Here is a 24456-nt window from a genome sequence, read left to right as displayed (position 1 = left end):
AGCTGGATATTGGGAAGGAGATCTTCAACATTATCTAATACTACTAGGTTTTCTTTAAAAAAAGTGTGAAAACTGGTGCATTTGATATCACACCTTGTTCTATTTAGGTCTAACATAATTGCCAAATATTGTCCCTTGAATTTTAGATAAAGACAAATATTATATTTTTTTGTAGAGAAATTTTACCATTTCACTGACAAGGAAACATTCTTCTGTAAAGCTGATTGAAAATCTTGTAAAGGTTATGGATTTTTGCAATAAACTAGCATGGAAATTACATAAGCAAAATTATGAGGTAACCTTTATAGCCTTGCAATAATTACTTTTATCAGATGCATCTCTGATTTGTGACTTAAATATTGCTTCTTCAAATGTCTCGCATAGTAAGAGCTCTCCAAAAATGATAGCACTTTAAGGAAAAAATCCAGCAGCTTAGACCAAGTTGTCTGTTGTCTGACTGCTCTTTCCTGGAAATTGCTTTGTAGTAGCTGGTAAACTAATTTCCCTCAAAGGCTTTGTTCTATCCCTTCAACCTTACCCATTATTAACCTTAACCAACCTTAACAGAAACAGAGGCTGAATGATACGCATCAGCAAGAAGTTGAAGCTGAGAAGTCACAGCCCCATGGAATTAGAACTGAAGTTTCTTATTTGTGGAAAAGGGAAAAAAAAACCAAACAAACTAATTTTACAGCAGAACATAAAGCCTTTCTTATTCCTACCATTCCAATTGATCAGATTCTGTAGAACTAAAATTTTATATATAATTTTAATATATTTTATAGATGCTTTCCTTATACTGTTTGTCTCAGTATCATAATGATGGACTCACTTGGCCTTGCTTCAGAGGCGCTAAGATGTCCCCCAGACTCTTACTAGAGCCACCTGAAACTGTAAATGCTCAATACCTCAGGAAATCAGACAATGTCTAATACACTATTTTTTAAAAGAAGCTACAATACAAGGCTAACTTACTCTTCATAACATTTTCTCTGAAAAGTTGTTGCAATCAGGAAAACTGAGACATCTCCACAGAACACTTTAAACTTTTTCTCTAAAAATTTCTCTGAACAAATATGTGCTTTTCCTTCTTGTTAACAGATGCATGTGCATTCGATGGTTTCAGGTCTTAATTTTTGTGTGTAGACCTTCACAGCATGTCAACAACAACCAATTTTATCACAAATGTTTGTACAAGCCAGTGCTTCCAGCCCGATGAAGAGCATAAAGAATGGAGGTTTTATATGAATGCTATGGTATGGAACTGGGAAGGAAGGGAAGGCAAGGCAAGTTAAAGGAAAAAGGCAGCAGAATAAAAGAGAATGGGCAAATGAGAGGAACACAGGCCAATCTGTGCCTTTCCAAATGTAATGTTTCAAAAGCAGCCTGTATCTTAGGAGACCCAAAGCTGTTGACTGCTGAAATCAAAGACGTGCTAGTCACTCTACTTGCTGTGCTTCCATCTTTCACTAGACTGCTGCTAACTGTGATGATTGGAGATAAAGGGTACTAAGCTAGATGGGCAATTACCCTGCTAGACTTGTTGCTCAAAAACATCCCACCCCCTCCCCCCAGTACAAACAAACAAACAAAAAAACACAGGTAGACTACAAGCTTCTGCTATGTTTCTGCACAAGAATCTTGGAAAATGAGGAATTTTAAAGCACATCCACAGAATTCTTTAGGTCTCATACACTGGTGTTTGCAAATTGAGACGCTGATAATGGAGTTGAAACTACAACCTGTGCCTGTCCATCCTTTATGGCTGCCTGAAGTGCTCAGCCTCTCGTAGAGGAACGGGTTGGTTGTGCTTGGGGAATGAGGGGCTATTTCTGCCTGTCAGCCAAGCAGAGCAACCAGCCGACCACCCCAGTGCTGCTGCCTTAGGCTTGTCAACCAAAGACGTGCAGGACTGAGCGACATGAAGCAAGCAAAATCAAAGGACGGAAGACTGTGTCAGGACTGTCCGGAGGTGCGGTCACCTCAGGCGGCTGCGGGGGCCGGGGCCGGGGCCGCCTTGAGGCTGCTGCCTCTCACAATGAAAAAGCGGAAAGAGAAGGTGATGCTCTCCTGTAGCCCTTGCCAGTCCGGAGTGGCAGCGGCAGGGAAAGGAGAAATGTGCCCTGCTGGTGCTGCTGGGAGGGGCCGTGAGCTCCTCCACTGCTGCCCTGCAGGAGGGGAGGCGGAGAGCCGAGCGCTAAGCGGGGGCACAGTCGTGCCGTGTTCTAGCCCTGAGAAAGGCGGGGTGAGAGAGGGTAACTTTGCCTGCATAGCTTGAAAAAAACGCTGAGCCGCGGTGCCAGCCCGCCGAGCACAGCCAGCCCTGTGCCACCTGCGGGGGCTCACGGCAGAGGCACCCGAGAGGAGTGAGAGGGTGGGGAGGAGTTGGAAAGGAAGGACGACGCTGTCCTTGCTCCAGTCAGTGTGTCCCTGCCCCCTGGATGAGTACACACACACAGACACACGAACTAACACGCACACATATGCACACAAAGATGCAGCATCGACCATCTGGATGTGAGGAAACCTGAACCTGCTGTCACTCTCCCGGCCATTCCCGCTTCGGGGACAGAGCCAGCGCCTCGCTGGAAGCACCCACCAGTGGGTGGAAAGCACCCACCAGTAATCCCATACCCATCGTCAGCAACGCCATAAATCAGGGACTGCGAAGGAAGCGGTGGGGAGGGGCTGGCAGAGTATGAAGGGACTGGGATTGCGGTTGGAATGAGGGAAAAGGGAGATTGCAGAGGTGGCTAAAAGAAGCAGGGCACGCTTTGTCCCTTCTAAATACTCCCACATGCCAGGTACCTATCACTGGAAATGGAAATGCTTTTCATTTTCTCATCACTTCTCCTGTCAATGAGCCGTTTAAAATCTCAGGGCTTCATCTCCCTTTCATTTTGAAAGCTGCCCTTGTTCCGCTTGTCACAACTGCAAGAGGTGAACAGAGGAACAGCAGCGGCAAAGCTTCATTTTAGCCAGGCAGACAAAAGTCGACCTTGGTGCTCTCTCACTCTCGGAGGGACAGCCAAGTAGAAGAGATGGAGGAGTATTGTAGAATCTGGTAATTTTGCTTGATTTCCTCTCTGATTTGTCTCCACTAACAGATCGAAAGCTTGTTTGTTTGTTTGTTTGTTTGTTTTTTGGTGGAGGGTGGTGCCAAACCGAAGGCATGCAAGTATCTGTGATTTCTCTCCTAAATCCCAGAAGACAAAGCTCACTGATGCTTCCTAATTTTTTTTTCCTCTTTTATGCCCTCCTTCTCCCTTTCTATAAGGGAGTTAGACAGTGGAGTTTTCCATTCCTTACTCCCCCAAACTTGGTTTGTATCTTCCTTGCCTCAATGGTACTTTTCGTTTCTCCCCTGGTGTGAGAGGAGGGAGATTTCCTGGGTGTCTCGTTCATCTAAAGGGAAGAGCACAGGATTCATCATCCCCTGTAGATGAGCAGGAATCACTCTGCTTGGCCTTTCCTAAAGGCTGGATCATGGATGTGTTTGTTTATTTTAATGCCTTTTGTGCCTTTCAGTTTTCAGTGGTGTCATTTCTTTGCTTTTTTACTCCATGCTTATTGAATGAAGATTTTGGTGGAGATGGTTCCATGGCAAAATGGGATCTCGTGTAAGCAAGATTTTCATTGAAAAAGGAACAATTCCTCTTTACTTTGCTCTTCATATCACCCCTTCCCCAGCAGTTCTGGCAATTTCCTTTTTTCCACCTTCTCCTGCTTTCTTCTCCCTTCTCTAACCCCTTTCAAGTACTGTTGAAAGTTCCAAAGAGGCATGAATTTATAAATAAACATGAAGGATTTGTTCTGTTTATATTAATATATCCAAAGAAAGCCTAATTATTCAGATATGAACATGGCTCCTTAAGCATCCTGGGATAGTTTGACACCTGTAATGATGGGAGAGCTGTGGATCAAGACTGGGGAAATGGTGACAGGACAATGACAAAAATAGGAAAAGACTGAGAGGCAGGTATCAAGCAAAGCTGTGGAAGTGGTCTGGATGACAGGAATGACAGCAACAGTTTGGATATTATGATGTGGTGCTGAACTGTTCAGTAGAAGTGTTTAAACAAGGAAGGATATGGGCTAGAGCTTGCAGAGATGGGGTGTGGTAAAAAGTCTTTGCCAGGCAATGGTAGAGCAGATGTAGGTTCTGAGGAGTCGTCTTGCTCCCAACATCTGGAATGTTTTACGTGGGCAGGTATTCATTCATCGTTTGCCTCTGCTTTCTGGGGCAGGAGCTGTGTTGACACAATGGGAATGCAAATCGAAGTAAAATGCTTTCATTCACGGGAGTGGAGAGAGAATTAATATAAATGCCCAGAATAGATGCAGTGCTGCAGTGAGTGTAAGCCAGCTCTGTGAAGCTCGGCTGCCTAAAGGAACCCGCGTCCAGAATGTAAAATCTCACCCCCTGGGTCGGCAGTTTCTGGGAGAACCGCCCCAGTCCAAAGGAAGCCTGCGGGAACTGCCAGGGTCGGCACGGGGGGAAGCTTAGGCCCTGGAAGTGGGAAGAAGGAGAAACAGCCAGTCTTGAAAAGCCCATTTTCTCCTTGTTTCTTGGGCTTTTCTGGTGCTTCATCCCAGCTTTTTCCCACTGTGCCCATCGTTTTTTCCTTACCCCACCCCCAAGGGCAAGCGGCGGCTCTCAACAGGTGCTGGGGAAGCCGCTCGGCTGCGTCCCTCGGTCGGATGCTGCCGCCCCGCGACTCTCGCTCGCCAAGCAGCTGCCTCGGAGCCGCGCCGGAGCCCCCGCTCGCCGCCGCTCGCCGCCGCTCGCCGCCGCTCGCCGCCGCTCGCCCCCGCTCGCCGCCGCTCGCCGCCGCTCGCCCCCGCTCGCCCCCGCTCGCCCCCGCACCGCGCCCGCGGGCCCCGCGCAGCGCACGGCGCGCCTGGCCCGCATCCAGCCCGGGCTGGCGAGCCCTGCCATCCCGCACCGAGAGCGCGCTAATGGCAGAAGGAACCAGGGAAAAGAAAGGCTCCCAAAGGCCCGGGTCGGTGCTGATAGCAAATCGTATCCAGACCGGGGCAGAGCGCCGGGAGCGGCTCCCTTCACTAGATGCAAACAGAAAAAAGGCTGCCTTTAATAACAATGTGCTTAAACGTCGCAGGCAAGCCCCTTCCCCTCGGATACCCCGCGTCAGGATAACGCGGGATGAGGTAAAAGCCCTCCAGACCCTCCCCGTGAAACGCGAATTGTCTTTTTCAACGCGATGCAAATGGGGGGAAAAGCAGCTGCAAAGCTGTACAATAAACTGTTTCATCCAAGGCAGCGCCAGCTCAGGAAGGCACGCCTTTGAATACCACCCCCACAAGACACCTCCTTCCCACCCGTGCAGGCAACCTCTGTAGGCGATAACCAAGTCTAAAAACTCGGAGAGGATCGATAATGTCTGCTAAATATTCTGAGAGTGTATGAGTGTGGCGGGGAGGAGGGATGAGGATAAGGATAAAAAGGGTGATTAATCGGATATTAATCACTGGCCACAAACAAGGGGAGATTATTTCGGGTAAGCAGCCGACTGTGGGGAGTAGCAGAATAGATCCTTTTACTGAAGGCACGCGTGATGGGATCGGCACTTCACTGTTTAGCGATGCCTGTGTAATTCTGCAGGTGCACATTATTCAAGCCACATATTTCTTCTTTTCTCTGTATGTAGCATTTCCCTTAACTGTCTGCAAGCACAGACTTAGTGGAGATATTTATGCCGCTAACTAGACATTTCCTTTCTGCTCTCCTTTCATGAACACAGAAGCAAGAAGAAAGCAAAATAGCCCCTGCTATGGAGAAAAAAAAAAAAAAAAAAAAAAAAAAAAGAAAAAGAAAAAAAGAAAAGAGAGACACAAAAACCATCACCCAAACTCCCTCATATACATCAGAGAAAAGGGACCAAGGGAGGGAAAAGGTGTCGATCTTTGCACCCAGCGACAGACCATGCTTTCAAGGCTGAATTACCAACGCACCTTTCCGACAGCCTGGGAGCCCTGAACGCGTACAGACAGCTGAGCGTGAAGCGCATTCCGGGCTGTGAGACGGCTCCGCGTACGCCGGGCTCCTCCGGAACTTTCCCCACGCAACGGGTTAAACTAATAAGTGCATCGATACAGGCATTCCCGCAAAGATCCCGCTGCTCGACCGAAAACCAGAATTGTAGGTAATCCCCCCCCCCCACCCCACACTAACATCATCGTCACCTTAAAAAAGTGAACCGGTGGGATTTGTTTGAATATACACTAGTTAGAGGCTATACGAACCAACTCACGTCTCCGTTTGAGCATACTGCAAGAATATTTATTGAGCCCCAGCTCAGTCACTGCATTGAACGCCAGCTCTGGCAAGCAAATACATTTCCTATCTCCAAAGAGAGCTCTGAATCAACTCCTTCTTTCCTCCCCGCTTTGCCGATCATTTATATATTTCCATTGCAAAGTACCAAGGGCAAAAATCTAAAATAAGAGATAAATATATTTTGAAACACACCTTGGTACAAGGCGAGAGCTTGCAACGCCCTGACAGAAAGCAAATGGACCCCTAAAAATATACCACTCAAATACTACCCTACCTTTCACACACGAAACCATCAATAAAAAGACGAGGTTCCAAAATGTAAATCCACTTTTAATCTCCATTTTCTTCATCAGGATGAAGTCCAGCCGGCCACATTTAGTACATCCCCTTTCCCAAAAGTCTGCTAATTTCGATTCCTTTGCACGGATTTCCCCTCTGCAGATCCCTTTCATATTATTCTTGAGAGCTCCTAATTCCTATTCCTCGGCCAGGCGCAGCGGAGTTGTTGCTGTTGATGGTGCGCGGTCACAGCTCGGAGTGAATGGTGTTTCTGGGATACCACAGCAACCTTGACGAGGACTCAACCATCTCTCCAACGGGGGCACAAAGTCTCAGCTACTCTCGATCGTGTCTTTTCCTCCCCCCCACCCCCCCGCTACCCCAACTCCCTGCACAGCCGAAACCCACCACAATCCTTCCTCCTCGCAGCATCCACCGGGAGCCACGGGAGAGCACCTCTACGCTCAGACGCTCTCTCCAATAAACTCCAAACACTGTTTGCAATCCACACTCTCCCCCCACCCCCTCGCTCCCTCAAGAGGATCAGTTCTGCCTGGGAGAACGGCTCGGGAGATAACGGAGTGCCGGGGTCCCCCCGCCGCCCGCAGGAGCCCGGGGCGGCCGGCGCGGCGGGGCTCGCCCATCCGGCCGCGGCTGGCGGCAGCGATCACAGCCCCGTTATTAACCTCGCACGTGCGGTGCCCGGGGCTGCCACCGCCACGCCGGCTCGCACAGCCCGGCTCTGCCGCGCCTTCGGGCACACACCGGGGATGCGCAGCCTGACTGCTCCGCGCGGGGACATTAATTACAGGCCGGGCGCCGCGGGGGGGGAGCGGCGGGCACGGCCCCGCTCCCTGTGCGCGCAGCCGAGGGGGCTCCTGGCCGCGGCGGGCGGGGCCGGGCCGGGGCCCGGCGGGCTGTGGCTCCCAGCGGGCCGGGCCGGGCCGGGCCGGGCCGGGCCGGGCCGGGCCGGGCCGGGAGCAGCGGGGGCGGCGCGGCCGCGGCTCCGCCAGGAAGAGCGCTGGCGCCACCTACCGGCCGAGCGGCCGCGGCGCTGCGCGGGGGCGGGGGAGCGGGGGCGCGGCGGGACCGGCGCTGCCCCGGCTTGCGGGGCTCGAACCCGCGCCTGGGCTGCCCCTTCTGCCCGCCCAACCTCCGCGCAAACTGCGCGGGGCGCGGCTCCCGCCGCTGCGGGGAGCTTGTGGAGGGCGCGGGCGGGCACCGCCTGCGGCGCGGAGGCGGGCGGAGGTGCGCCCGGGGGAGGCTGCGGGGGCGATGTCCCGGGTGTGCGGGGGTGTTGTCCCGGGTGGGCGGGGGTGTTGTCCCGGGTGTGCGGGGGCGTTGTCCCGGGTGGGCGGGGGCGTTGTCCCGGGTGGGCGGGGGCGTTGTCCCGGGTGTGCGGGGGTGTTGTCCCGGGTGTGCAGGGGTGTTGTCCCGGGTGTGTGGGGCTGTTGTCCCGGGTGTGCGGGGGTGTTGTCCCGGGTGTGCGGGGGCGTTGTCCCGGGTGTGCGGGGCTGTTGTCCCGGGTGTGCGGGGGTGTTGTCCCGGGTGGGCGGGGGTGTTGTCCCGGGTGTGCGGAGATGCTGCGGGTGCATTTCTGCGCGTAAGGGGCGCGCGTGTGTCGGGCCCCGCAGTGCGCGCGTGGGCGGCTGCTCCGGGGGGCGGAGTGTGTGTTTGGGTGCGCGTGTGCCCGCGGGTGTGCGCTTGTTTGTACGTGGGAGTGTCTGTGTGCTTGTGTGAGCTTCTCGTGTGCTGTGGGATTGTGCGTGTGCCCGCCTGTGCAAGTGCTTGTGTGGTTCAGTGCGGGTGTGTGCCCACGCCTGTGCACGCTTCTGCGTTTGTGTGAGTGTGCGTGGATTCTTTCCGCTGCATCTGTGTATGTGTGTTTTGTGCACGTGTATTCGTGTGAATGTGTTCTTACACGTCAGCGTGTGTGCCTCTGTGTGCTTTTGTCTTGCCTGTGTGTGCACAGGGGTTTGTTCACACAACTGTTCCTTCATACAGGTTTGTGTGCTTAAGTTTTTGCATGGATGTGCACATGGTGCACGTGTGCACATGTGCATTTGTGTAAATGCATCGAGTGTGTAAAAGCATTATCTGAAGTACCGATGGACATGGGTGTGTGAGCTGGGAAATTCTGGCAGCCAGTCACAAAGCATGGGTCTTCGCAGGTGTGTCCACAGAGGGGTTTGCATTTTCCTGTGTTCAAGTCTGTGGGGGTGTGTCTTAGATGCATGGAGTACATTTGTGGAAAGATGTATCCTGGTTAGGAACTTTGAATGTGGACTGAAGCTTTCTATATAGGTGTGGGTGCATGCATGAATTTGTATGACCACATATTTTTATACATACATGATACATGTAATAGTACCACTACACCACAGATAACAGTAATGAAGAAATCTGGAAAGGTAATGATTCACCCTTTAGTTCCAAAGCCCAGTTTAAGAGAGGAGGTTTGCACGGCTGTGATTCTGCTCCCATGTGGGTGTCAGGGTGAGCAGTATGTGCCTTTCTTCCACCTGTACTTAAAACCAAACCCTCTTTCAGTGAGGCCAGCAGCAATTCAGCGTGCCTCTGCCTATGGCTGGCTGAACTCTATAGCTCTAATGCATGAGGAGAGAATACCTTCAGCTACAAGTGCTGACACTTACCAGCCCCATTGGATCCATACATGTTTGTTGACTGGGGAGAAGCAAAGGTATGTATTTCACAGCCTGGTGTACCATCCACAGCCTTCTCTTGCAGACACATAAGTCTTGAAGTGTGACTGCTGTAATTGAAACTTGGTAGGCTTGTTTGCTTTCTCTGCAGTGGCACAAGAATGTGATCACACAGTGATGTGAGCCTTGGTGTTAAGGGCGCTGCCATGTCAGCATCAGTGTTATGACAAAATTTCATTTAAAAAATGTCAAAGTTTTTAAAACAAGTGGTCTTTGTTTTAGTTAAAGTGGGATAGGTGAAAATCACTCTGTTCTAAACCTGTCAACTGTATTTATTAATTATGGAATCTATCTCTTTACTATATATATGTATTTATATTTATGCATGTAACTGGAATCCATTTTTTCAAGAGAAATTCAAAACTACAGTCCTGTGCTTTCAGAACAGCATAGATGGCCACATCTCAGGTATTCATATTTTGGGGTGTGTATCCTTGGAAGAAAATTCTGCCTTTATTTCCCCGAGAACACTTTCTGGTTCTGAAATTCAAAATCCCTTGGTGTAAATACTTTATCAGTTGTAGAGGATAATAAATAGATACTGAAGATATAGACTTGTTATTTCTAATTAATGCATTCCATTGCTCAGTACTTCAATACCTAACTTATTTAGAGGTCTTTAATGTCATTAGAAGTCACTTTTGTTTGACATCCAGCAAGATTTATGCTGTAAGTTATCTGTATTACTCCTGAAAATGAATTTTTGGTGCATTAGATGTTAAACATGAACAAAGAAATGGTTATAGTTAAAAAAGGGACCAAAGATTTTTTGTGGTGTAATTCCTACTAATTTTCAATGACCCTCAGGTTTCCAAGTGATTTAGATGCATTTTAAAAAATAGCACTTCAGCTACTAAGGTAAATGTTAGCCACATTTGGCAGTATTAATTGTAGAGATGGACTGGAATTTCTTTATAGTTCACCCCACCCCAACCCTCCAACACTGTGATGTTGCAATTTTCTTGTGATTGGTTGATTGTTGTTCAATACTAGTGTCCCATAATCTTTTGTGTGATTCTGGTTCAAGTTGCAGATTATGCTGTATGTTTCATACTCATAATGTGTCCTCCTCCTCCATCTTAGTTTTCCTTCCTGTCTTCCTTCCTTCTCTCTGTCCTCTCATTCTCTCCTTTCTCTGCTCCATTTCTTCTTCTTTTCTTCCCTTCTTTCTCTCTTTCCTTCTTGTACTCTTTTACTCTGCTTTTCTTCCTCCCTTCGTGTTTTATTTTTTTTTCTTCCTCATTCATTTTCTTTCTCACCCTCTTTGTTTTTTCTCTTTATTTTCTCTCCTTTCTCACTTTTGGCATGGTCAAGCTTATTGATCATTTGGGTATCAGTCAAGGATGAAAGTGACTTGGCAAGGACCATTAAGTCAATCACTATGATTAAATACTCCCAAGAATTTTAAAATGTGCTGAAATCAGAAATGGGCAGATACTTAACTGTCTGACCTGTCAGGCACATGAATATCAGCACTGCTAGTGGAAAATTTGTATCACAGACCTGACAGGCTGTGATGCCTTAGTTACACTATCTGTAAGCAGGCACTCTTGCCTCTGAATCTCCAGGAAATAAATACGCCAAAAAGTTCTACAGAATAATGTGTTACTATTGGTATTCACATTTTCTCTGTTCACAGTTCCCTGCTCACTTTGCCAAGGCAGATCAAATTTAAGGTTGATAATTACATTACGAATTCCTCCTACATTTTCAGCTGCATTTGTTATTCTTCATTCACTGTCATATACTTTTGTGTAAGGTAGCTGTATTTTGTTAAATAGCTCCTACATTTTGCTTCCAGGTAACTTCACTCTAATTCTGGATAGACTGATTGCTTTGCTTTAAAAAATGCAGTGGGGTCTTCTGTGACAAATAATGCTGTGAATAATACAGTGCACAATGCTTGCAAGCACAGAGAGCATGTGTAGGCATGTGTAAAGCATATAGGCAGTGATATTTAAAAATGAGTATTTGACTTGGGATACAAAACTGATTCACTCATATCATATAATCCTTTTGAAAATCCTGACTGAATGCAGAATATTCTGTATTCCCATAATGTAGTCCCATAACTTAATTAATGTGATTATAAACATTGGTATGATTGTTGGTCTGAACTCTGACCTAGAACCTGGACTGCATGTTTATCAGTGAGACCTAACATTCTTGAAAACAGTAGGAGAATATTACAAATATGCTGTAAACTTCCATTTCCTCACTTATGCTTTTGAACATGTGTTGGAGTTCTTCAGGGTAGGTCGGAAAGGGGAGGTCCACAATTGTGCCACCCCCACTTCATTCAGACTAGAATAATTTTACTGAATGAAACAAATAATGATTTTTCAATAGAAAAAAAGTGCATGGAGATCATTCCACAAATATTGGGATACTACCATGTGCTGCTGTTACTGCTTCATATTCACAGTACAGGATACAGTCATAGTATGAAGATTAGGTATAATACAACCCAAACAATGAAATGATGCATTAAAGCAAATGTAGTGATGGAAACAGCTGGAGGTGAAAATGCCATATTACTGACCTCCTCCTGACTAAAGCTTTCACAAGTAAGGTTCTAAGCTGCCCCTAACGTAAAATACCTCTGTTCAATAAAACTAAATGGCAGCAATATTCAAGAGTACCCACTACAGTCCTGTCTTAAAAAATAAAGAATATTTCCTTCAGATTCACTGTGCACAGGGAGATGGGGTTCAAGTTTCACTATCACAATTATCTATGATTTTGTTAACTCCCTGTTAAATGTTCCTTGTATTCTGCTAGAGGCCACATGTGAAATCTGTTTGGAGACAAGAGAGAGAATGCAATTGTCTTCTATGCAACATTTCCTGATTTAGATGTTGTACCATATAACACTTATTTCTCAAGTGGGAACCAAGGAATTATTTTTGTTCTACTGCTACAGGATTTTTCTTATCTTAGTGACTAAATTTATTGTATCAGTCATGATCAGTCAAAATGATGTTGGTGTGTAATTGTGTTGAGATTTAGACAACTGGCATTCACAGCAAAAGCTGTCACTACTGTGATGTTCTGCCATCTCTTGTCAGCAGAGTTTGATGATTTGGGAATCCTATAGGGTTTGTAAAAAGCAGAAGTGGCTGAGTTCTTTACACAGGCAGAATGACTTTTTACATAGTATGTACAGTGCAATTAGCTTTGGCAGAATTTATATCTTGATCCCCCTGTCTTTACTAATGGACTGGCTCCTGTTCAGATACCTATTTGAACACTAGCTGTATTACTCCTTAGCTCCAGAAATTTAGGACTTTCATTCCATGACCAAAAATGTTTATTCTGCCCAATGCAGTGCTTTTGTGGAGATATGAAGTAAAAGAGTGTAACAAAAATGTGATAGCTCCCATGTGAATGTGATACACTACAGCATTGTGCAGTGGAAGCTTTCCAAGGGACGCTTGAATGGTGAAAGTTTAGAAAATACATTTAATATTATCATTGCACCAAATAAAATTATTTTATATATACTTTGAGACAGATTATCACCTTGAGTTCTGTATACCATGGACATAAAAAAGGGAATTTCCATAATAGGAAATTACTGCACATAGTGTCAGTAGAACAAAAGAGAAGAAAAGGTAAATATTGTGGGGGAAAAAGTGTGCTAGAAAATTGCTATGCTTTGTCACTAATGTAATAAGCAAAAGGGAGTTATCCAGAATTGCATCAAATATTATCCTTCTGTTATAATAGTACTACTGCATTGTAGTAGAACTGTACTCTACATACTGTAGAGAAAAAGAAACCAGAAAAGGGTAGAAAAAAATTTGTTTATTTAGTGGATTGTGTAGGTAATAAAGTTGGTAAGCTGGTGGGAGCATGTTAAACTGTCCTTCCAAATTCCACTTTTCTGTTTGCATTGGATTGAGATATAGTTAAGGTATATTAAACATGTCAGTTTTTTACTGTAATTTGGTAATCATGAAATGCAATGTATGTACAATCATCCTTCCCTGATCAAATCTGAAATGCATTCCACTGATGAGTGTAGATTTTCTCAGTAAACTTCCGTTTGTTAGCTGTTAGGTGGGCTGAAAAGAATTGTTTATGCAAAAAAGTTTTCTCACACCTGAGGTTTTCTTTAATTATTTCTGTTACTGGTTTTTTTTTGGTTTTTTTTTTTTTCCCCTGTATTATCTCTTTTAATGTTTCCAATGTCTTTGTATGGTTTTTGAAGTTTCAGAGAAGATAAGCACTGTAGTTATAAAATTATTCATTATTCTTGATAATACTTGGAAGTTATGGATATAAATATTCTGGCATATGCCAGAGAAGAGAAACAGATCTAGAACAAATCTGGTAGGCCTCTATTTCTCTGTTACTCTTCATGAAGGATTCTTCTTGGCTTGAAACAGAATTCTGTGCACAGAGCTGTATGTAAACTAAGTCCACAAATTATTTGTAATCCTGACTCTAATTTCAGACTAAGATTACATTAAGAACATTTATAAGTAATTGTAGCTAGAAAGAAGACAGACATGCTATCTACCTGCCATATATTCTTTAACAAGCACTTAAGAATATAAAGACTGTTGACATTACAGACAATTGGTAACCTGGTTTAGAGACATATTTCTGGACACACAACTAGCATATACTGGTGGCTTTTAGATGTCATGTGCTGAGATTATGAAGTTACAGATAGTTTAGTTAGTAAAGTGTTAGTAATTAATAATCTTGAAGAAGGGACAGGCAAAAACAGAACTTAAGGATATCTGATAAACAGATAAGATTTAGTTTCAATTCACAACTGCATTATTAATTTGTTGCAGTGTTCAAGGTAGCTTAGTGAAATATTTCAGACTTTCCTTCATATTATTTAATGTTAGACATTGATCAGAAGCCAAGGGAAGGTCAAAGAAAGTGTGTGGGAAAGAATATTGGACTAGTATCAAGCTGTTTTGTTTCAGCTAGATACTTGGTATGCATGAACATAGCTAGACCCTTTTGCTATCTATTTCTCTCTGTACTCCATTCTAAAATGATTTATAATGTTTGAATCCCTTCCCCTTTTTAGCTGAGTGTGGTATTACAGCAAAGAGTATATCGGTGCTGATTTTAAATAGCATTTCACAGCCAGCTGTCTCTTGCTTCATTCTCTATATGGGCATCGTGTCACTTGGAGAATGATGAGCTAAATGTAATGAGTATCGATGTCATCATGCTATAATTTTTTTGTGCAGCTTGAAATGCAAATCTGAGCTGACCTGTGTTAAGGGATGTGCTGAAAAGCTCACTTTCCCCCACACAGAGGAGCATGAAGACATGAGCCCCTGGGGTTCTGTTACAGGGAAAGAGCATGCTGGGATGGTGGAAGATTTACTATGGAACGTTTAGGGGAGGAACCAAAGGTGGGCAGATGAAGGCATCAAGCTGGTTTGGGCAGGAACAAATGTGCAAACATGGAGAGAGAAGAAGATAGAGGGAACCTATTGACAGTTTGCTGGCTGGTACCCTAGTCTGTGTTTCAGGTGGTGGGCCACGCTTTTCAGGTCTATGTATCTGTGATTTATGTAGTTTGATCCATTTGAATATGCTGCTTCTTACCTATTTATTGGTTTCATTAGTAGCAAAATTTCTTGACATAATATGTGCACTAGTTTTGATTCTATAACTATTCTGTAATTACTGGTTTTTACATAAAAATATAGAATATATTATATTACCCATTATTATGAATTAACTATTGTTTTAAGTCTTCCAAATTCAGTTTTTAAAAATAAAAGTTATTTTAAAAAAGTACTTCAATATAATATTAATATATAGAGGCACTAATTTTTTTATTTTCTATACTGATGTATTTTTACTACTTTAGGAGTTCCAGTTTCCCACTAAAGTGTTAGCTACAGTTCTAAAAGAGTAATCAGTTACATTTGTTTTTTCAGGCATATTGTCTATCCATATATGTGTTTGTCATTATTATAGAAACAAAGAAAAATGAGACTGTAGAGGATTGTCTTACTGAATGTATGACTATATGCATCTCAGTCTATTTATCTTTTTAAGAAAATTGTTTCATTTATAAGCAAGTAGTTTTTTGTCTGAAATCCCAATAGCCTCTGGCAGAAGCATTTTAGAGATCCAATAAATGGTATACAAATATCTTATACTAAATGAGAAAAAAAATTTGCACTAGAAGCATTGAAGGGCTACAAGAAAAGAAAACAATGAGATCCTTAAATATTGAATATATTGAAAAATTAACAATTAACTCAGGTGACTGTAGAAGAATCTTTAGTAGCTCTACAATCATTAAATGGAGAAAGTTAAATTTAATTGTAAATATTTCAGTGTTATTTCAAGAAAATATGTTGGAAATAATGTTGAATATTTGAAAGACTACTCAATTAAAATGGTTTATTCACATTTAAATGTTGGAGTATGCCTAGAATCAGATGGAAAATAAATAGCAAACTACAAAATATACCATAGGAGCTTTATAATTTTTCAGTATCATTAATAGATACTGTAATAAAGCAAGCAGGTGGTGTAGAAGACCAACTTGCCTGAATAGAGAATTTCTCTTGGAGATCAAGAGGAAAAGAAATGGTATGATCTCTGTAAATAAGGTTAGACCTCACAGGGAGATTACTGAGATGTAGTTCACAGACAGAAGGAGAAAAAAGGACAAATCTCAGTTACAGTTGAAACTGCCCAGTGTTATGTCCAAAACCAAAAGAGACGTTTAGAAATATGCCAATAACAAGAGAAGTCTGAGGAAAATGTTTGACTGATACTTGATTTTGACCTGATAAATAAGGATGAAGAAAAGATGGGGACATTCAATGTTGGGGGCTTTTTGCCTCAGTCTTTAATATTACTGGTTAGCCCTTGGGCTACTTGGTCCTCTGGGTTGGAGGACCACAGCTACAGAAAGAGTGACTTTCACTGGTGGACACTGAAGGTTTAAGGGAGCAGCTGTATCAGCTGAATGTCCATAAGTGCATGAGCCTGATGGGATTCAACCCAGATACTGAAGGAGTGGATATTATGGAAGGACTCCTCTTGATCATCTACCAACAGTCTTGGAAGTTTAGTGAGGTCTCTGCTGACTGAAAGCTGTTACTTTTTGTGGACTATTACTCCAGTCTACAAAAAGGATGTGGAAGAAGACCCAGGGAATTGCAGACATATGTCTAACCTGGAAATATTATGGAGAAGATTATACTGGATGGTATTGAAAGTCATTTAAAGAACAATGCAATCATCAGGCAGAGAAAACTTGGGTTAAAAAGGGAAACTCCTACCTTATTTAGTATCTTTCTGATTAAGGTCACCCACATAGTGGATTAAGGGAAAGCAGTGGAAGTAGTTCTTCTGGGTTTTGGTGAGGCTTTTTGATACTGTCCCTCACAACATCTGTTTCAACTTGTCCACCTTTAGGATAAGCAAGTTCCGTGGCGAGATGAATGAAGAGCTGGCTGAACAGGCTGCAGTGAGTGGGGCTACATCTGGCTCTACCAAGTGTCCCTCGGGCTTCAAATCTAGTTCTGTTCAATATTTTTATCAATGATCCAGGTGCAGGAGTGAATACACTCTTAGTAAGTTTGCTGATGATACCAAACTGGGAGGTGCCACTGACTCACGTGAGGTGTCATTGACTCATGTGGGATCCACATCATTGCATATAGAACTTAGGGGAAATAGAGTAAATATAGAACAAAAAAATATAAGTGATGAGAAAATATTTCTGAATACAGTGAAAAAGTTGGAACTAACTAAATTTTACTTTCTGTAATGACTGTTTAGTAAGATTTTTATGTCATACTTACTAAGACTAGACACATGTTTCTTTTCTCTTAAGTGAATTAATCATCTAATAGTTATTCATGAGTGTTTTTCAAGGGGACAAAGCATGTTTTTCTCCTTTGATCAGTGTCCATACTTTCTAGGTAGTCTGTCTCCTATGCTGAGCATCCAGTCTGACTCCCAAATCCTGGCAAGCTGTCTACTCCTGAGATTTTTGCTAAGAAGAATTCCTTCCAGGCATCCTTTGGAATAAATGACTCATCTGTGTTTCTTAAAGAAATTGTTTAAGAACCAAGGTTCGTGAGAGAATTCTAGGCTGATAATCCTCATAATAAAATAATTTCCCTTTGGATGAGAATCAGATGTGTAAACTCTTGATGCATTTTTTCATCATTCTATATATTGCTAATTTTGGAAAGTCCCTAGTAAGTGGACTGGCTGTTGTGCATCTGATTATTGAATGCCCAGGTCTCTTTGTGTGTTTTGCCTGGAGCAAAGACTTTGAGCTTAGGGTTTCAATAATTTATCTTGGTGCCAGATACCTTGTAGCCAAAGCAGAAGCCTATGTCAATGTGAAACTGTAAATGCTGTAATCTGTATTGCCTTGAACTCAATGTGTAAGGGTGCTAAATAAGGCAGTGATATTATGTGTTGGTTACTTCTGTGATGGCAGAACTGTGCATAACAGTATGTGAGGACTGTGATCATCAAAGGCACAAATATGTATGTTGTTGCATACAGGATGATTTGGGGAATACCCAAGAAGCATAATTTACAAGATGAGAAAAAAAAACCCAATATAAACAGTTTTAGAAGCAGTTGAGAGCCTGCTTCCCCTTGGGAGAACCAAATAGGCTAGAAACATTACACATAGTGAAAATATAAAGAAGAAATAAAATTAATGCCCTCCAGTTATAAATTCCCTCATCAAAGTCTCTTGGTCTTAATCATTTTAATCTCAGCATATGAGAACCAAAAACCATAGCCAACAGTGTCATCCTGAAATCCTGAGTGTTGTGTACTCATAATAAATGATATACATATTAATGAGTAGCATATTAATGTTACTGACAGTTTTGTATATGCTGTGGTGATCGGTAATACAGAAAAGCTAATTATTAGCACAAAATATGTTGTTAATGAATAAATTTAGTAATGTTTGAGTTTAAAGCTTAAAACTGGCCTGATTTGTCAGTCTTCTAAACCCTATATAGCATTCTCTTAATTAACTAAAAAATGGATTCACATTTTGGATGCATATTTTATATGTGCACATACATATATAGACACATACTTGTTCAAGTGCAATGACCTAAAAGTTGAACCTTGAAACACTGACCATTGGAGAAGGAGCAATGTGTTTTGACTTTCAGCCAACTCATCTTCTGCAGATACTGTTTCCACCTCTGCATTCCCCAGGTCTCAGCCTGTACCCTCTCTTGAATTCTCACCCAGACTCTTCAGTGCTGCTGTCACCTCTTCTCCATGCTGTCACTGAGGACCCAGATTTTTTTTTTTTTTTTTTCTGGTAGCATTCATTGAAACAGCAGCTGTTCAGCTTGTGGATACAGGCTTACTCTGAAGGACACTCTTGTCCCATTCTTAATGCTGACTTTTCTATTCTTACCAGTCTCTTCAGAGAATCCTAGATCCATAATTTAATAATTTCTAAAATGAGGGGTTTGTTAACAGAACCATTGAACATGACAGCTTTCATAGCATCTCACTGCACAAAGTGTTTGAAAATTAGATTAAATGGACCTCTGATCTTCTACATCAGATGCTGTGTTCCTGTGAAAAAGATATGAGTCAAACAGATGAAAATAATCTTGTTTTGTATTTTTAATGGATCCGCGTAAAAGCTGTTCAAAGCAAATCAAATCAAAACTAGCATATCTAATTCAAAGGTAGTAAAAGTGAAAATGTTTAGCAAGTTATGAGTTGTTAAAAATCTGTGGATTCCAGGGCCAGGGTTTCTTTGCAGTTGCTGAAGCCCTCTCAGATGCAGCCTAGGAACCCAGAGGTCTCTCCATCCCGCTTCCGTGGCTGCTGCTGCTGCTGTTCCTGTCTGCAAGCCTGGGAGCTAGTGAGGCTGAGCCTGTGTCCTGGAGAGTCCATGTGTGAGCACATGCTCATACATACACACACACACACAAAAAGGACTCAAACATCAAATCACACACACACACACAAAACAAAAAGGACTCAAGCATCAAATCACACACACACACACAAAACAAAAAGAGTCAAACATCAAATCACACACACATACACACAAAAAACAAAAAAGGACTCAAACATCAAATCACACACACAGATACACACACACATACACACACACACACACGTACTCACGCACACACACACAAAAAAAGGACTCAAACATCAAATCACACCCACACACCCACACATGTGCACACACACACACACACACACACATTCAGGGTTAAATTCCCTGGGGAAAGGTAAATGCAGTCAGGTCTCTCTAGTTGCTGGGACATATATCTGTAGGCATTATGACCTACAGCCCCTTCTCCATTTGCTGCCACTCCTGTGGTGTGCAGCACTGATGCATAGGATAGAGAGAACACCAACAAACAAGGTAAGAAAAGAATTTAATAAATTTATGTGAGGAAAATAAGGGATCTGAGTAGCAGAAAAAGTTTTTACAGTTGTCACCAAAGAATACAAAGTCTTCTGCTAATATAGATTTTTTTCTAGAAAAGACTGAAGGTGAGGTTTAATTCCAGTGAAGGGTTTTGATTTGTTAATTATTTCCTCTCTTGATTTGACCCCTTTTTGCCTTTGAGAAAGGAATTAATTAACTTCGCTATCATTATGGAGACGGCATTGAAGAGGTTATATTAGGGATGCAGTGTAGGGTATATCTATTGTCTGTTTCAACTGTAGGTCAGCAGACAGTAATCATGGAATGGCTCTGTATCACTTTGTAGATTGAAAAATGATTATTTCATGCTGTTGTATCTTTCCACAATGATTTCTTGCCTTCCAGTTTGGATATGGAACAGCTTTTAGCCCCTTAATGAATCCATTCAAAGCCTTTTGTGTCTGATTGTGATGCTCAGTGAAAAGTAGGAAAAGCACAGCAAGAAAAATGCAGAATTCACTGTTCTGGATTAGCAGGGGACAGAAGAACTGAAGGCATACATTTTCAATTAGTTTTGGATTGGTGCAAACATTATCAGCAGTACGTTTCTGAAGTTCTACTGGTGTGAATCTAGCAATTCTGATGGTTGGTTTAGCAGGAAATTAAAAGGAAATGTCAAACTGAAGGGGATCATAAGCCCCTCCATGGATTTGAAGTAGATGTTGTTAGATGCATAAATGCTAGGACCTGTGGAGTCTAATTATCAACGGATCTTTTTACTTCCATACTTGGAAAAAAAAAAAGAAGAAGAAAGGGGAAATTTTAAATGAGCATCATTTAAATCATTAAACGCTGACATTTTAAATGAGTTCATTGGATAAATTAATTGCTTTAAATTTTACTTTATTTTTAGTGTCTTTGTATACTTGCTCTGAGCATAGAAGAAACCCACTTTCTATTAAAATCACAATGCATCTTTTCATCAACACTAAATTATCTTCAAATGGTTTAAAGAAAAAGAGGGAAAAAAAGAAAAGGGCTTTCACAAGGGACTTAAAAAAAAGTATTCTTCTTTAAAAGCCTGAAGCCAACTTCGTAGACCTTAGAGTTACTCATCTTTTTTTCCTCAAGTGTGAGACTGATGCTCATTAGGGAGAGTTCCTAAACCAGCAAAATAATAAAAACATGTATATGTGATAAAAAAATCAAATTATCCAGAACTTGCAATCCCTAAATGTAGATTTTAATAAGATGGCTACTGTGGAATAATTTACCTGAGCATATGTCTTAAGAACTAAAAGCCACAGGAACAATTATTTCCAAGATATGAGTAGTGTCTACTCAAATGTATTATAGGCACAGACTCAGATTTCAGCCAACTTTCCTGAAGTTATGATATTCAGATGGCTTGAAACAGAGTTGAAATTTTCACACAGTTTTGTGTACCACAGCTTGAGGTACCATAGCTAAAAATGAAAGGAAAATTAGTTTGTTTTGTTTTTTTTCTTTTTTTTGGTGAGCAATTGCCAGAAAAAAAATCTACAGGGAAAAATTAATACAGAAAATTAGAAATTGATTAGTAAGTTGTGCTGGAACCTTTGATATCGCAGAATTTCTACCCTATCTGTTGCATAATATATAAAGGATTCTATTACTATTCTATACAATGTTATTCTTCAGTAATTTATAAAGTGCTAGTACTCTGGGGTTTTTAATTTTCTTTCATAATTGATGGAGTTTTCAATATGAGTTGATACTCATAAGCTTTCTTTTGACATAGGAACATGTGTTTGTCCTGTAGCATTCATATATTGAAATTATAAAAACTTAGATGATCCATATTCAGCTGGTGGTTGCTACTTGATGCAAGGTTTCAAAGCATACAAAGGTACATTCTTAATTTAAGATGGTATCATACTAATTTAGTTTAGTTTAATTTAGTTAAGATAGTTTGCTAGATAACTAGCATAAATCAATATGCTTCCAGCAGAGTCAAAGAAAGTAGATTCTAACTAGCTGGTCTTTTTCATAATATTTTTAATCATGTTTTTAAACAAAAAAAAACTTTGAAAAATGTATTTTGTAGTAAACATTTTAAAGGACAAAATAAATTGTACTCTGTCATAATTAAGTTTGCCAATGATACAAAAGTAGGAGCTGTTGCCTCCCTCAAAGGCAAAGAGACCTCAACAAATCACAGAACTGGGTAATCACCAACCATGTAAAGTTTGAGGGAAAGTCCTGGATTCTGCACCTGGGTTGAGGCAGCCCTGGATGTGTGGCCAGACTGGGGAATGAGAGACTGGAGAGAAGCACCATGGAAAGGGACCTGGGCTCAGTGGCAAGTTGAACATGAGCCAGAAGTGCCCTGGCAGCCAGGAGGGCCAACCCTGTCCTGGGGGGCATCAGCCCAGCATGGCCAGCTGGGCAAGGGAGGGGATTGTCCTGCTCTGCTCTGCTCTGCTCTGGGGCAGCCACATCTCAAGTGCTGGGGCAGCTTTGGGTATTGAAGAAAGATATTAAACTGTTAGAGAGCTTCCAAAGGAGAGCAACAAAGATGGTGAAGAGGTTTGAGGGGAAGCCATATGAGAAGTGGCTGAGGTCACTTGGTCTGTTCAGCCTGGAGGTAACCAAGACCTCAGAGGATTCTGCAGCTTCCTCACAAGGGGAAGAAAAGGAGCAAGCATCAATCTCTTCTCTCTGAAGAGCAGTGATATTACCTGAGGAAATGGCATGGTGTCTGGGAGATTAAGCTGGATATTAGAAAAATGTTTGTCACCCAGAGGGTGGTTGGGCACTGGAACAGGTTTCCCAGGTCATGGCACCAAGCCTGCCAAAGTTGATGAAACTTTCTTTCATGCTGTGTTGACTTCTGAACCTGTGTATCCCAACTTCTTAAACCCTAGAATACTGGATGTCACAAAGTTCATGTCATACTGTAATTTCTTATTGCCCTAGACATTTTTGAATTATAAAAGTTTTGTTTCACTGTGGTGTGGAGTGTGATTTTTTTTTTTTTAAAATCTCCTGCCTAACACATCTATCCAGTACAAAGACAGTATATGCCAAAAAAAGAGCAAGTGTTGCTGAATCTTTTTCTATATATTGAGCTCCACAGGGGACAGTGAATGTGCATTTTTCCTTCCACAACTACAGAAAGACAGAACTAGAACTCTAATAAAATGGTCAAAAATGTGTTTTACCTGCTGCCTCTGGCTTGATGATAGGTGTGTTTCTCACTAGTTTTGTCCTCAGAGACTGTCACAGAAAACAGAATTTCAGCATGATTTGTTATGGCTTGATGAAACACTGAAAAATTGATGAAGGAAATGCAAGTACGAATACAATTTGTGTTCATATAGTGTTCTTACTATAAATATTGTTAATGCTAGTAGGAATCTAATTAATTAGAAATAGTGTTCTGAACACTTTGAGTACAATGTAAAAATAGCATTTAAACGTATTTTCAAAGGGATATTATAAACCAGCAATTATTCCCTATTGTGCTATTTTTGGCTGGGATAGAGTTAGTTTTATTCATGGTAGCTTATGTGGGGCTGTGTTTTGGATTTGTGCTAAAACCAGTGTTGACAGTACAGGAAAGTTTAAGTCCTTGCTGGAAGTATGTGTGCCTGTCTCTGATCTTGTTTCCTGGGTGGGATCTTCTCTGTAAATACCTTTGCTCCTGGATGGACCCCTCATACCTAGGTCCTAGATAGCCATGTATTGCCATAGGTATTATATAGCATAACCTATTCTATTCTCTTCTATGTTGTCCCATTTCATCCTATTCCCTGAGCTCACAGTAAGTCAAATAATGAAGAGACTACTAATTGTCTGAAATGCCAGGGTTTTTTCAGCTCCAAAAACACTTTCAAGGACACATATCACAAAGATTACAAGTGGGAAATTTTATTTTATTTTATTTTATTTTATTTTATTTTATTTTATTTTATTTTATTTTATTTTATTTTATTTTATTTTATTTTATGTTTCAGAGCCGATGCTCATTAGCATTAACACATGGTGATGTAGCCAAGAGCAGGCTGATTCATTCTTCAGTTTCACTTGGAAAAAATATCTCTTGCAGTCTGACAAAGGCAAGTCACACAGCAACAAAATGCAGCAGCAGCAAGACAAGACCAATCAGTTGCATTTCCCAAAAAGTGGAAAATTGAAGAATGATGACCAGGACTGACCACAGTGAGACTGAGGAGACGTGTGGTTCTCTGGGCTGTTTTTGAAAGTATGATACATACCAGTGACAAGCCTACTTTTTGCCTTCAAAAACTTGCTCTGCTGTGTGTCTCAGCCAGTGATGCATGAGAAGCGCTGTCGTGCCTGCCCCGTGCTTGTACTGCATGCAGAGAGCGCTGAGAAGTGGCAGCTCCTGATGGTGCAGCAAGCCTGGAGCCCATCCAAGCACAGGCTGTTTTGCATGAGTAAGAACACCTGGGAAATGGAGCCAAAGGAAGTACAGAGCTTGCTCCCACTACAAAAATCTTTCTTTTTGTCTCATGGTTGCTTTGAAATCCAGGTTATGAAGTAGACAAGGAAACCCATTTCTTGAACTGTAGTTTTCTGCAATCTAAATTCAGAAGACCTGAGCAAGAACTTCACTGTTACCTACATTTGATAACATCATATCATGAAGGGTGGAGCCTGAGATGTGTTAGGGATACCATTACCCATCAGTAGCCTGCCAGAGTCCAGTTCCACATGACCATGAGCCACAGATCCAGCCCTGCACTGGCTGGGTGAGC

At 42.3% G+C, this 24456-nt stretch overlaps 1 protein-coding gene and 1 long non-coding RNA gene across 4 annotated transcripts in view; one reads left to right on the top strand and one right to left on the bottom strand.

Moving 5' to 3' along the window:
• The window catches only part of CSMD3 (CUB and Sushi multiple domains 3), a 574655-nt gene extending 567834 nt beyond the window's left edge, over positions 1–6821 (bottom strand). For all 3 annotated transcript variants that reach the window (XM_086880080.1, XM_086880087.1, XM_086880091.1), the window contains exon 1: positions 6573–6821. In XM_086880080.1, coding sequence (XP_086736206.1) covers positions 6573–6750 — 178 coding nt within the window. In that variant the 5' untranslated portion in view covers positions 6751–6821. The remainder of the gene's footprint in view (positions 1–6572) is intronic.
• Positions 6822–8266: 1445 nt separating this feature from the next.
• LOC147655337 (uncharacterized) lies at positions 8267–22681 on the top strand. The gene is made up of 2 exons (XR_015284195.1): positions 8267–9278; positions 17229–22681. It is a non-coding gene; the product is annotated as an uncharacterized LOC147655337 (long non-coding RNA).
• Positions 22682–24456: the final 1775 nt, after the last annotated feature.

This window comes from Cyanistes caeruleus, chromosome 1 (assembly GCF_971803275.1).
Source record: "Cyanistes caeruleus chromosome 1, bCyaCae1.hap1.1, whole genome shotgun sequence".
Classification (NCBI taxonomy): domain Eukaryota; kingdom Metazoa; phylum Chordata; class Aves; order Passeriformes; family Paridae; genus Cyanistes; species Cyanistes caeruleus.
Note: the sequence above shows the minus strand (reverse complement) of the source record. Positions and strands in the feature narration are given on the sequence as shown.